Below are 12,606 nucleotides of genomic sequence, written 5' to 3' on the forward strand. Positions count from 1 at the left end.
AAACCCCATCTCTACAAAAAAAAAATACAAAAAAGTAGCCAGGTGGAGTGGCTTGCACCTGTAGCCCCAGCTCCTCGAGGCTGAGGTGAAAGGATCACTTGAGCCCTGGAGGTGGAGGTTGCAGTGAGCCAAGATCGCACTGCTGCACTACAGCCTGGGTGACAGAATGAAACCTTGTCTAAAAAAAAAAAAAAAAAAAAAAAAAGATACATTCTATCCAGGAACTCTTATCCATGTTCATGTCTTCAATTCTTATTTATAATTTATACATTATTGTGAAAAAAATTTTCAGTTTAAAAAGATTATGCACGAACCTTGCCTAAAAAATACTTGTATTTCTCACAACAGTATTTGGTCCCTTGGGAGGGGAAAAAAAACTTTTCCTTCAAGTACATAATTTCCAAAGTATTAGGCTCATCATTTACCCTTCTCAGTAAGAGAAGGAGGAAAGTTAGAGAATATTTATGTCTGAATAACCTAAAAGCCACAGGAGCAAAGACAAATGGAGAAAAGGGGCTTATTTAAAATTAAATTTGTACCGCCTGTTTCTCTTTATAGGACCTTGTTTCTGGTTCCATTCCTAACTGATTAATGCAACTAAAATGACGACTCTAGTACATTTTACTTATTTATTTAGAAAGGGTCTCACTCTGTCACCCAGGCTGGAGTGCAGTGACATTATCTTGGCTCACTGCAACCTAGCCCTCCCAGGCTCAAGCAATCCTCCCACTTTGGCCTCCTGAGTAGCTAGGACTACAGGTGCATGCCACCATGCCCAGCTAATTTTTGTATTTTTAGTAGAGATGGGGTTTCGCCATGCTTCCCAGGCTGGTCTCGAACTCCTGAGCTCCAGCGATCCATTTGCCTTGGTCTGGCAGATTTAAAGCTAAATACAATATGAAGCCTGTTTCCCTCCACACTGATAACTCACAAATATGTAACCCTCCAGCCTGAGACCCCTCCTCTACCACTGCCCAGCTCCTCTGACCATTCTCAGGTGAAGCTTTACATTTTCAAAGAAACCTTCTTTGTTACACAATGGTGTGTTCCCTTGGTTTACATTTCCTTAGAGCAATTTTCCTATCCCTCTGTGCACTTGCCATAGTTTGTAATTATACATTTATAGTTTGCTTAAGAAAAAAAATCAGCTGGGCATGGTGGCTCATGCCTGTAATCCCAGCACTTTGGGAGGCTGAGGCAGGTGGATCACTTGAGGTTAGCAGTTTGAGACCAGCCTGGCCAACATGGTGAAACCCTATCTCTACTAAAAATATAAAAATTACCCAGGTATGGTGGCACACGCCTGTAATCCTGGGTACTGAAGAGGCTGAGGCAAAAGAATCACTTGAATCCAGGAGGCACAGTTGGAGTGAGTTAAGATCATGCCACTGCACTCCAGCCCGGATGACAGAACAAGACTTCATCTGAAAAAATAAAAAAAAAAATGTCTGCCTTGCTAGACTTAATCCACCATAGTAGTTCCTCACAAGAACCAGAGAAGCCAGTACTAGCACAGTGCCTGGCACATAGTAGGTGCTCAATAAATATTATAGGGCCAGGCACGGTGGCTCATGCATGTAATCCCAGTACTTTGGGAGGCTGAGGTGGATCACGAGGTCAAGAGATCAAGACTATCCTGGTCAACATGGTGAAACCCCATCTCTACTAAAAATACAAAAATTAGCTGGGCATGTTGGCACGTGCCTGTAATCCCAGCTACTCAGGAGGCTGAGGCAGGAGAATTTCCTGAACCCAGGAGGTGGAGGTTGCGGTGAGCCGAGATCGCACCACTGCACTCCAGCCTGGGTAACGAGAGCGAAACTGCGTCTCAAAAAATAAAAATAAAAAATAAATATTATGTGAGTGAATTGTCATTTTGGCATTCAGGGATACACAGGTGAGACAACGGTTAAGGTTTAAATTTGAGAGTCATCTGTATTTAGAAAGTACTTACATGCAAGAGAATAGATGAGATTACCCATCCTAAAGAGAAAGTAGAGAATGGGGAAGGACACAAGTCTGGAGAAAGCCTTGGGAGTGGGGGGATCTCCAACATTTATTTGATATAAAGCAGAAGATGCTGGCAAAGGATACCAAAAAATAAAAAAAGGCTAGAAAGGTTAAAAGAAATCCAGAAGAATATACTGTCAAGATGGCCTAGCAAAGACATTCTTTTTAAGAGGGAATTGTGGCAAAGGTAGCTAAGAAGTAAATCAAGATGAAGACAGGCCTGATCCCATTGAGTTTGGCATCTTCGAAGTCATTTGTGCCCTTCGTAACAGCAGTTTTGGAGGTGGAATGGGGAAATCAGGTTAAAGAGAGCTGGGAGAAGGAGGAGAGCCAGTGGAAGCTCTTGTGTCAAACACTTTCCCAAGAAAGCACTGCTGGGAACAAGAGCAGGAAAATGGAGCTGGAGAGGAATGAGGCATCAAGAGAGTTTTGGGCTTTTTGCTTTTTAATGAAAGTTACTAGAGTTTGTATGGTGATGGAGAATATTCAGTAGAGAGAATGATTATTTAGTAAAAAGAAAAGATAGTTAACAGGAGAAGATCCCTTAGTTGGTCCCACATAAGGAATCAGTGCTGATCTTATGATATCATTTTTCTTTGATGAATGCACCAAGTTTCAGTAACAGATAATTTAAAAGTGACTAGCATAATCTCATATAGAACACTCTATATTGCTGCTCATGAAGGCTCAGGTGGGATGTCCAACCACTGTTGACAAACCTTCAATAAATCACCTTTTTTTCCCCCCAAGTTGGAGTTTCACTCTTGTTGCCCAGGCTGGAGTGCAATGGTGTGATCTTGGCTAACTGCAATCTCTGCCCCTGGGTTCAAGTGATTCTCCTGCCTCAGTCTCCAGAGTAGCTGGGATTACAGGCATGAACCACTATGCCTGGCTAATTTTGTATTTTTAGTCGAGACTGGGTTTCCCCATGTTGGTCAGGCTGGTCTTGAACTCCTGACCTCAGATGATCTGCCCACCTCAGCCTCCCAAAGTGCTGGGATTACAGGCATGAGTCCCCGCACCTGGCCTACCATGCCCGACCCACCATACCCAGCCAAGAAATCACATCTTATTAGCTTCTCTGCAGCTGGAAATTAGTTCCAGGCTTTCTCAACCTTGATACTGTAGGCATTTTCGTTTAGATATTCCAGGGTTGTAGTGGACTACCCTATGCATCATAGATTATTTAGCAGAATCCGTGGCCTGGAGCTATTAGATACCTATCAGTAGCATCCAGTGTGACAACCAAAAAGTTCATTGCTAAATGTCCGCAGGGGTAGAGACAGGGGCAAACCTGTCCCAATTAAGAATCACTAAGGACTGGGGGTGGGATATCACGCCTGTAATCCCAGCGTTTTGGAAGGCTGAGGCAGGTGGATCACTTGAGGTCACGAATTTGAGCCCAGCCCGACCAGCATGGAGAAACCCATCTCTACTAAAAATACAAAAATTAGCTGGCCGTGGTGCCACATGCCTGTAATCCCAGCTACTCAGGAGGCTAAGGCAGGAGAATCGCTTGAACTCAGGAGCGGAGGTTGTGGTGAGATGAGACCGTGCCATTGCCCTCCAACCTGGGCAATAAGAGCAAAACCCCATCTCAAAAAAAAAAAAAAAAAGATTCACTGAGTTATTAAAACTTAAAAAATCTAATAAGAAAATCAGCTATTCTTAACAGCTGTGCAAATGTTGATATATATTACTGTTTTCATTGCCTTATGCTGTTGTGAAAAATTATTCATAAACCTGGTATGAAAGCATATTGTGCCATACATATATGTTCATATTTTTAAACTCCTAACGAAATACTGTAGTAACTTTTTAAACATTTTAAGTAGAATGCATTAAGAAAGGAAAACAAATATGTGTATAGGGGGAATAGATCTCAGGGATGATAGCAGGAAAAGGAAAGCCACTAGCATTTATTTGGTGTCAACTACATTTTACATTTTGTAAACCTGATTTTTTTCAAAAAGTGTTTTTTTTTTTTTTTTTTTTTTTGAGACGGAGTTTCGCTCTTGTTACCCAGGCTGGAGTGCAATGGCACGATCTCAGCTCACCGCAACCTCCGCCCCCTGGGTTCAGGCAATTCTCCTGCCTCAGCCTCCTGAGTAGCCGGGATTACAGGCACGCGCCACAATGCCCAGCTAATTTTTTTGTATTTTAGTAGAGACGGGGTTTCACCATGTTGACCAGGTTGGTCTCGATCTCTAGACCTCGTGATCCACCCGCCTCGGCCTCCCAAAGTGCTGGGATTACAGGCTTGAGCCACCGCACCCGGCCCAAAAAGTGTTTTTTATATGCTCATTGTAAACAAGAAAAAAACAGATACACTAAAAGAAGACAATTTTAAAAAGTCATCACCAGTTAACATTTTGATGCTTTCATACTTTCTGTGCATTCATTCATTAGCTTAGCGTCTTGGAGAGGATAGGAACCCAACATGTCTGGGGAAATTTCGTTTCTAACGGGAGAGATTCGAGCATGTTTTAAAGCCAGTTGAGGCCGGGGCGATGGCTCACGTCTGTCATCCCAGCACATTGGGAGGTCTAGGCGGGCGGATTACCTGAGGTCAGGAGTTCAAGACCAGCCTGCCCAACATGGCGAAACCCTGTCTTTACCAAACAAAAATTAGCTGGGCACACTGGTGCGCGCCTGTAATCCCAGCTACTCGGGAGGCTGAGGCAGGAGAACTGCTTGAGCCGGGAAGGCGTAGGTTGCGGTCAGCGGAAATCGCGCCACTGCACTCCAGCCTGGGAGACAGACTCTGCCTCAAAACATAAATTAATTAATTAATTTTTTAAAAAGCCAGGTGAAAGACCTAGGTTAGAAAAAGGAGAATGGGATGATCCACAGAGTGAGGGTTCTGAGAAAGTAAAGGTTATAGATTTTAAGCACAGAGGAGTAATTATCTTTAAATTAGAAGAAAAAGCATAATGATTGGAAAGACCACACTCAAGCGAATGTGTCTTACTGTATCTACATGTATGTATATTATTGTATCTACCTGCAGATAGGTATACATCTTATTGTATCTACATGTAGGCATATATGTATACTTTTAATGTACACATATGCATCTGTGTCTACATATATACATATCTTAATGTATCTACATGTATGAACTGTACCTACATGTGTGAGCTACTTTAGAACCTGCTTTTTCACTTATTTTATTGCAATCATTTTCCCCATGCCGGGATTATTCCTCCACAGCATTTTTACAGTGTCCTAATACATGCCAGTATCTGTTTTTGAAGCCATCTAGTAACGCTGGACATTTTGGCCGTTTACAATTTTTCACTATCATCAATGCCACAGCTTAGTATCTCGATGTTGCAATATTTGCAGATACCCAAAATTATTTCCTGAGCAGAAAATCCGTGCAAACGGAACTGCTGAGTCAAGGGGTCTGCAAAAGTCGGTGGATAAAAATCGCTTTTAAGCCTCACAACTCACCTCAGGTATACATACATTCTTTACCTGAGGAAGAACTGAGAAGTAGAGAGGCTAAATAACTGGCCCAAGGTCATAAATAATTAGAAGTGGCCGAATTCAAAAGCCGCGCGGGCTCATCAGGCTGCGGCTGGGGTAGAAAAGGCGTTTTAGGGAATTTTTTTTTTTTTGGCGTGTATCAGTGGAGGAGGGGCCGGGCGGCGGGTAGGAAACTTGTGTCGCAGCAAAGAAGAAGGAGGGGAGTCCCCTCCTCTTCGGTCAGACCGGAGCCGGTCGCACCGAAAAAGATTGGCTCGGGGCTCCCCAGGCTCCCCCCCCAGCCGCTCCGCGAAGACTCCTCGGAGACTGTGACCTCCAGGGAGGTCCGGCCGGGTGCATCGTGCCACGCCGGGGTGGTTGCCAAGGACCTGCCCGGTCTGTGGGTCCAGTTGCTACGGCCTCCATCTTGGGGGCTAGTGGCCGCGGCGCCCCCGGAAGGGGTTGCCGAGTGGGGCATTCACTTCCGGTCTGGGGCCTGCGGCGGCGGTGGTGTCGGCGGCGGCGGCGGCGGCGGCGGCAGCGGGTCGGTGTAGAAAATGGCGCTGGTGCGGCGGCTCGGGCCTCTCCCCGCGGCGCTGCGGAGGGCTTGAGGCTCGCGAGCCTCCTTCGCCGCGCCCCACTTGCTCGTGCACTTTACACACATGAGGTGAGCGGAACGTGGGCCTCCCTCCGGGCGGGAGGAGCCGCGGGCGCTGCCGCAGGGCCCGCAACCGCGGCGGCAGCGGCGGAGGCACCGAGCGTCCCCAAGACCTCGGGCGGCGGCGGGAGGGCGCGGGCTGCGCTGCTGAGGAGGCCGGGCGGGCGGCCCAGGGGAGCCTCGCTGCGCCGTGGGGGCCCGGCCGGGGTTGCGCCTCGCCCGCGCCAGGGGACCGCAGTCCGGGCTGCAGCCCCGCAGCTTTGTGAGTCCCCCTCCCTCCGCGTCCCCTCCCCTTCCCTCCCCTCCCCCATCCGGCCCTGGCGCGAGCCTCTGCCGCAGCAGCTCCGTTTTCACGCGCATCTCGTTTTTGTGTGTGTGTGTGTGTTTTTGTTTTGTTTTTTGTTTTTGTTTTTTGTTTCAGAGAATTGGAAGCTAAAGCTACCAAAGACGTAGAAAGAAATCTTAGCAGGTAAGATGGGCGAGCTTTCCGTCTCCCGCCCCATTATCATCGTGTATTTCTACTCCGATTCGCCCTTTCTGGGTTGAGAAGTTCCCCCGTGACATTTTCTTCCGCACGCAAGAGACCAGGCATTCGGGAGAAGCGGCCTCGGGGAATACTGGAGGGATTGCGGGGAGATGCGTAATTACGCGTGTGTTTCTTTCTTTAAAAAAAAAAAAAAAAAAGCGCAAAGCAATTCTTGTAAACTTAGTTAAAGCATTCTCACCCTTTTAGAATTTAATTAGGGGACTTGTGCATTAATTACTATTGTAAATGGTTGCAGGCATTGTGTGACTCATGATTGAGGCGGCCCTTATGGCGGGCTGTCAAACTGTTTTGGCTTCCCCGTTATTACTTTGTAGCTCAAATTGTTGCCTTTATAAAAAGATACTATGTGTTCGCATTTTTCCCCCCAACACATTGTAGTCAGGAGGATTTTCAGTTGCATTGGAAACATTTTGCCCTTGAACTTTACCAAGCATACGCTGCGTTTTGTTTTCCTTTGAAACTCCATTTCTGTCCATGTTCGGTGTGTGCTCTTTTTATCAGCTGGTAAAATAATTAAAAATCTGTTCTCCAGAAGAGGTTGTCTTTTTTTGTTGGGCCGTACTGCTTTTGCATCACCGCGAAGGAAGGGTTTTTGTTTTTTGCTTTTTTAAATGCTGTCTTTATGGAATGGAAATATTTAGCTTCACTGAGCTGTAATTGGTTAAGCATCGGGGAATTTTACTGTATTTAACTCCTTTTCACATTCATTTGCTTTCCTACCGTTTTTTCCTTTCTTATTCACCTTTTTCTTTTGCATCATACTGGGACACTCAGAGAAACTTAGCCAGTTAACCAGATCCATGAATAGCTTTTTTTTTCTTTTTCACTTGTTGAGAACAAAATAAAATTTCTTCTATCTCAGGTTTTCGTGTAGTTTGCTCTTGCTGCTTGCAGGTTTTAGATTTATGTTGGGGTTTTTAACACATTTCAAATCGTCTGTATATTTTACACCGTATATAATTGTTCCAAATTGCTGGCCTATTGAGTTTTATCAGATACCAATCCATTCAGATGATCGTTAAAGAATATGTTCAGATGGTGAAGGATAGGCATCATTGGTTTACCCAGTAAGGGATTTTCTGTTACTCAAAATAATTATGAGATCGTTTAAGGGCAATTAAGTCTGACATCACTGACTATTTGTGGTATATTTACATAAATTTTGTTGTCAAAATTTAGTAAGGAAATGTTAAGATTTGGAACCATTAAAGAAAACAGGTTGAGCCATTAAGGTGTAATATAAGCAGAACAGAGCTTAGAAGTCTATTTCTTCTTCCATTTTTGTTTCATCAGGTAACTATATCAGTATAATTCCTGTGAAGGTGCTCTTGTACTTAATTAAAAATTGTCTGTACACAGATGTAATTTTAATATTAGGTAGAACTTGAGTCTCTGGGTTGGCTATTTATCAGAGTTGGAATTCCAGCTCTGCTACTTGCAATATGACCTTGACTCTTGGCAAGTCACTTAGCCTCGCTCTGTCCAATCTATAAAACAAGAGGCTTGGGCCAGCCAGTTGCTGAGGTCTGTTAAGCCCTTTGGGTTGCATAAAGAGGAGTAGAGTGCTGTCCATGTCCACAGAGGGCATGTACAATCTAGTAGAAACACTATCATAAGTGCATAAATAACAGTAATACTAGAAAGATGACATAGGGATCAAAAGATACCATCCCATTCATGTGCTTGAGGATCTTCAGTTGGTCAGAAGGCATGAAAGGAAAAACAAATATCAAAGAGATTGTAAGGCAGTGTGTACTAAGGATTCAATGAAAAGGGGTGGCATTTCTTGCAGGTTAAAAGTATCCTGAGGAAGGAGGGATGTGATGGGCAAATGCTTCCTTCAACTACGTCCCTAGCTCTGTGTTTCCTTTTTCTCACCCAGAAAAATAATGTTATCTGTCTTTACCCCTTAGTGCCCTCCCCAGGAAATTAAGGCATTATATACATTGAGTAACCATTTTTTGTGCATTTTCGATATTTCAAATGCAGGGCTGGGCACTAGGCCAGGGAATAATGTAAGTAGTTAAATTTATTGATTGCTTACTATGTGTGTGGCACACTTCTCCAAAGATTTTACAGGGACTCACCTGATCCTTGAAAAACCCTGTGAGGTAGGTACCTATTCATTATCTCTGGTTTACGGATGATGAATTTGAGGTTTAAAGAAGTTAAGTACCTTGCAGGAGATCCTATCCCTGGCAATTGGAGGAACTTTCAGGATTTCAACTTGAAAAATTTGAAAATTTCTTTTGGTAGGCAGAACCCACAGATGCATACAATAGTTCTACATCCTTTTCTCAATCTGGGCACTTGACATTTTGGACCAGACAATACTTTATTATTGTGAGGGTTGTTCTGTGCATCACAGGATGTTCAGCATCTGCAGCAGCACTCCCTGCCCAGTTGTGAAAATCAAAAATGCTTCCAGATATTGCTAAATGTCCCTGGGAGTGGCGCAAAATTGACCCTGAGAACCACTGCTCTAGATCTTCATTAGGAATTGTAATGTGAAAGCCCCCAAATTTTTAGATGTTGAATTAATTTAAACATCTTTTGGCTGAGTGCTGTGGCTCGCACCTATAATCCCACCACTGTGGGGCTGAGACAGTGGGAGGTGGATCGCTTGAGGTCAGGAGTTTGAGACCAGCCTGGCCAACATAGTGAAACCTCATTTCTGCTGAAAATAGAAAAATTAGCTGTGCATGGTGGTGTGCACCTGTAATCCTAGCTATTCCTGAGACTGGGGCAGAAGAATTACCTGAAGCTGGAAGGCAGAGAGCTGAGATCATGTCACTGCACTCCAGCCTAGTCGACAGAATGAAACTCCCTCTCAAAAAATAAAAGAAATAAAATCTTTTAATAACTTGGAAGCCCAGACCCTAATATGTAGGTCCTCAATTTGGAACTCTGGTTTCTGAATGTCAAAGATGTGTTGCCATTCTCCTTTTCCTCTGCTAAGATGCAAATACTTAAGATTCTGTGCCTGGTAGTCATTGCCAGTTAAACAACATTGGCACAAGTAATAAATTTAGTATACTGTCATAGGTAAACTGTTTTTTTGTTTTGTTTGAGACGGAGTCTCGCTCTGTTACTCAGGCTGGAGTGCAGTGTCGTGATCTTGGCTCACTGCAGTCTCTGCTTCCCAGATTCAGTCGATTCTCCTCCCTCCCACTCAGTGTGCCGGTAGCCTGCCTACCTGCCTTAGCCTCCCAGGTTGGTGGGACTACAGGCGCATGCCATCACGCCAGGCTAATTTTTGTATTTTTAGTAGATTAGGGTTTCACCATGTTGGCCAGGCTGGTCTCAAACTCCTGACCTCAGGTGATCCGCCCTCCTCAGCCTCCTAAAGTGCTGGGATTAGAGGCATGAGCCACTGTGCGAGACCAGGTAAACTGTCTTTTAAAATTCACAGTTGGCCATTAAAGTTGTCACATTATGTTAGTATCATGGGAGCCATAATGTCTAGGTGAGTGTGATTACCATTGGAACTGAACTTTGAAGAATGGAATCAGTTTTGAAAGGCAGAGAAAAGGGCATTGTAAGAACAACAGCAGAAGTAAAGACACAAAATCCAGAAAGTACAGGAGATTGTGATACTGCAGTGGGTAGTTCAGGTTATATAAAGAATTTGTAGCAAACTGGTTGAGGTCAGATGCAGAGGTTCTTAAATGTCAGGTTGAGGAACTTGTGCATAAATTTTTAGGTATGGGGAGCTACTACATGCTTTTGGTTGGGTACTGATTTGATAGAATAATCTTCTGGTCTGGGATTACTAATCAGGTGAATTTATGGGAGAAAGCTAGCGATATAGGCAAGAGGCGATGGAGGCCTGAATTAAAGTAGTGGCAGAAAGGTGAGTGAAGCTGGACCCAGTGGCTCACGCCTGTAATCCCAGCACCTTGGGAGGCTGAGGCAGGAGGATTGAGTCCAGGAGTTTGAGACCAGCCTGGGTAACATGACAAGACCCTGCTCTACCAAAAAAAAAAAAAAAAAAAAAAATTAGCTGGGCGTGGTGGTGCACCCGTAGTCCCAGCTGCTTGGGAGACGGAGGAGGGAGGTTTGCCTGAGCCTAGGAGGATGAGGCTGCAGTGCGCTGAGTTTCTGCCACTGTATTCCAGCCTGGGCAACAGAGCAAAACCCTGTCTCAAAATAATAATTAAAAAAAAAAAAAGTATAAGATACCGAGGCAGTAAGAATCTGGGATTTGACAGCTGATTAGATGTCATGGGAGTCAAAAAATACATAGGGATCTTCATCTTGGGTGGAGGAGAGTTTAACCCAACCTCTGAACAGAAGTCAGAAGAAATAGTTTGGGGAGAGAGGAGATGCTAAGTTACATTTTCCAATTTAAAAAATAGTACCATTCTAGACCGGTAGAACTCAACTCATCTAGCTTGAAAAAATATTTTGGAGGCCAGCGTCATAGAACCATTGAATATTTAGAGCTGGACTCTGACCTTACATAGAGATCAGCCAGTATTCTGACTTCTTCATTTTTCAAGTGAGAAAGCTGTGGTTGAAACAAGATTCAGTAACTTATGCAAGTTTATATTCTCTATCAAGTGACAGAGCTGGGATTTAAACAGGCCTTTTGACTCTAACTTTAGTATTCTTCCCATTGTGTAATATTTTATTTATTTTTAAATGTTTTTTTGAGATGGAGTCTCACTCTGTCACCCAGGCTGGAGTGCAGTGGCGCGATCTCGGCTCACTGCAACCTCTGCCTCCTAGATTCGAGCAATTCTCCTGCCTCAGCCTCTCGAGTAGCTGAGACTACAGGCACATGCCACCATGCCCAGCTAATTTTTATATTTTTAGTACAGACAGGGTTTCACTATATTGGCCAGTCTGGTCTCGAACTCCTGACCTTGTGATCCACCCTCCTTGGCCTCCCAAAGTGCTGGGATTACAGGTGTGGGCCACCGCACCTGGCAATATTTTATTTTATATTGCACAATAGATAAAATGCTACCCTGTCTCTACTAACGATAACAAAAATTAATCCAGTTGGTGGCGCACAGCTGTAATCCCATTTACTTGGGAGGCTGAGGCAGGAGAATCTGAACCTGGGAGGTGGAGATTGCAGTGAACTGAGATCACACCACTAAGTTTCAGCCTGGACAACAGAGTGAAACTCCCATCTCTAAGAAAGAGAGAGGGAAGGAGGGAAAGGAAAGGAAAAGGAAGGGAAAGGAAAAGAAAGGAAAGGAAATGAGTAGGACCGCAGGAGTACAACCTCAGGGCATTAGAGCCAGTGGCTAAGGTGGATCCCACTCATGCAATTTATCAACCTTTGTCTGAAAAAAAGTCATCTGATTTTTGTTTAGCTCTTTTGTTTTGCTGTGATAAATGGCTTGCAGGCCAGCACATTCATATTGCTACAGGGTGGTGCAAAAGTAATTGTGGTTTTTGGCCATTTTAGTGCACCAACCCAATACTTTTTTTTAGCTTTATTTAACAACTAGGTGGTAAATCATCTGATAGAATAAATTAATCACAAACTGTAAGCTTAATGTAAAAATGTGTAACAACCCTCTGGAAATTTTGAATATAAACATAAAAAGAATATCATTCTGTAAGCTCTTTCAATTTCTGGCATCTGAAATGTCTGAAAGTATAAATTGCAAAACATCTTTGCAATTTTAATGACAACTGTATAAGTATTGCCCATGATTGGAAAGACTAAAATGGTATGTGTTAAATGTATTCTGTTCAGACTGACGCGTGATACATCTCTCACTCAAACAGAAATCCCTGTCTCATTTTAAAATTTAAAAAAGTTGGCTGGACATGGTGGCTCATGCCTGTAATCCCAGTACTTTGGGAGGCCGAGGAGGGGCAAATCACTGGAGGTCAGGAGTTTGACACCAGCCTGACCAAAATGGTGAAACCTGTCTTTACTAAAAATATAAAAATTAGC

At 43.9% G+C, this 12,606-nt stretch overlaps 1 protein-coding gene across 50 annotated transcripts in view; it reads left to right on the plus strand.

Moving 5' to 3' along the window:
- TNRC6A (trinucleotide repeat containing adaptor 6A) overlaps positions 1 to 12,606 on the plus strand; it is a 222,237-nt gene that overhangs the window by 111,830 nt on the left and 97,801 nt on the right. For 29 of the 50 annotated variants that reach the window (XM_002755976.7, XM_035267206.3, XM_078344914.1 and 26 more), the window contains exons 1-2: positions 5,962 to 6,148; positions 6,561 to 6,608. The exons of 5 other annotated variants lie outside the window; for them this stretch is intronic. In XM_002755976.7, the coding sequence (XP_002756022.3) occupies positions 6,144 to 6,148; positions 6,561 to 6,608 (53 nt within the window). In that variant the 5' untranslated portion in view covers positions 5,962 to 6,143. Of the gene's footprint in view, positions 1 to 5,961; positions 6,149 to 6,560; positions 6,609 to 12,606 lie in introns of those variants that run through there. 16 more of the 50 variants (XR_013524735.1, XM_035267201.3, XM_078344906.1 and 13 more) reach the window with 1 other exon arrangement.

This window comes from Callithrix jacchus, chromosome 12 (genome assembly GCF_049354715.1).
Source record: "Callithrix jacchus isolate 240 chromosome 12, calJac240_pri, whole genome shotgun sequence".
NCBI classification, from domain to species: domain Eukaryota; kingdom Metazoa; phylum Chordata; class Mammalia; order Primates; family Cebidae; genus Callithrix; species Callithrix jacchus.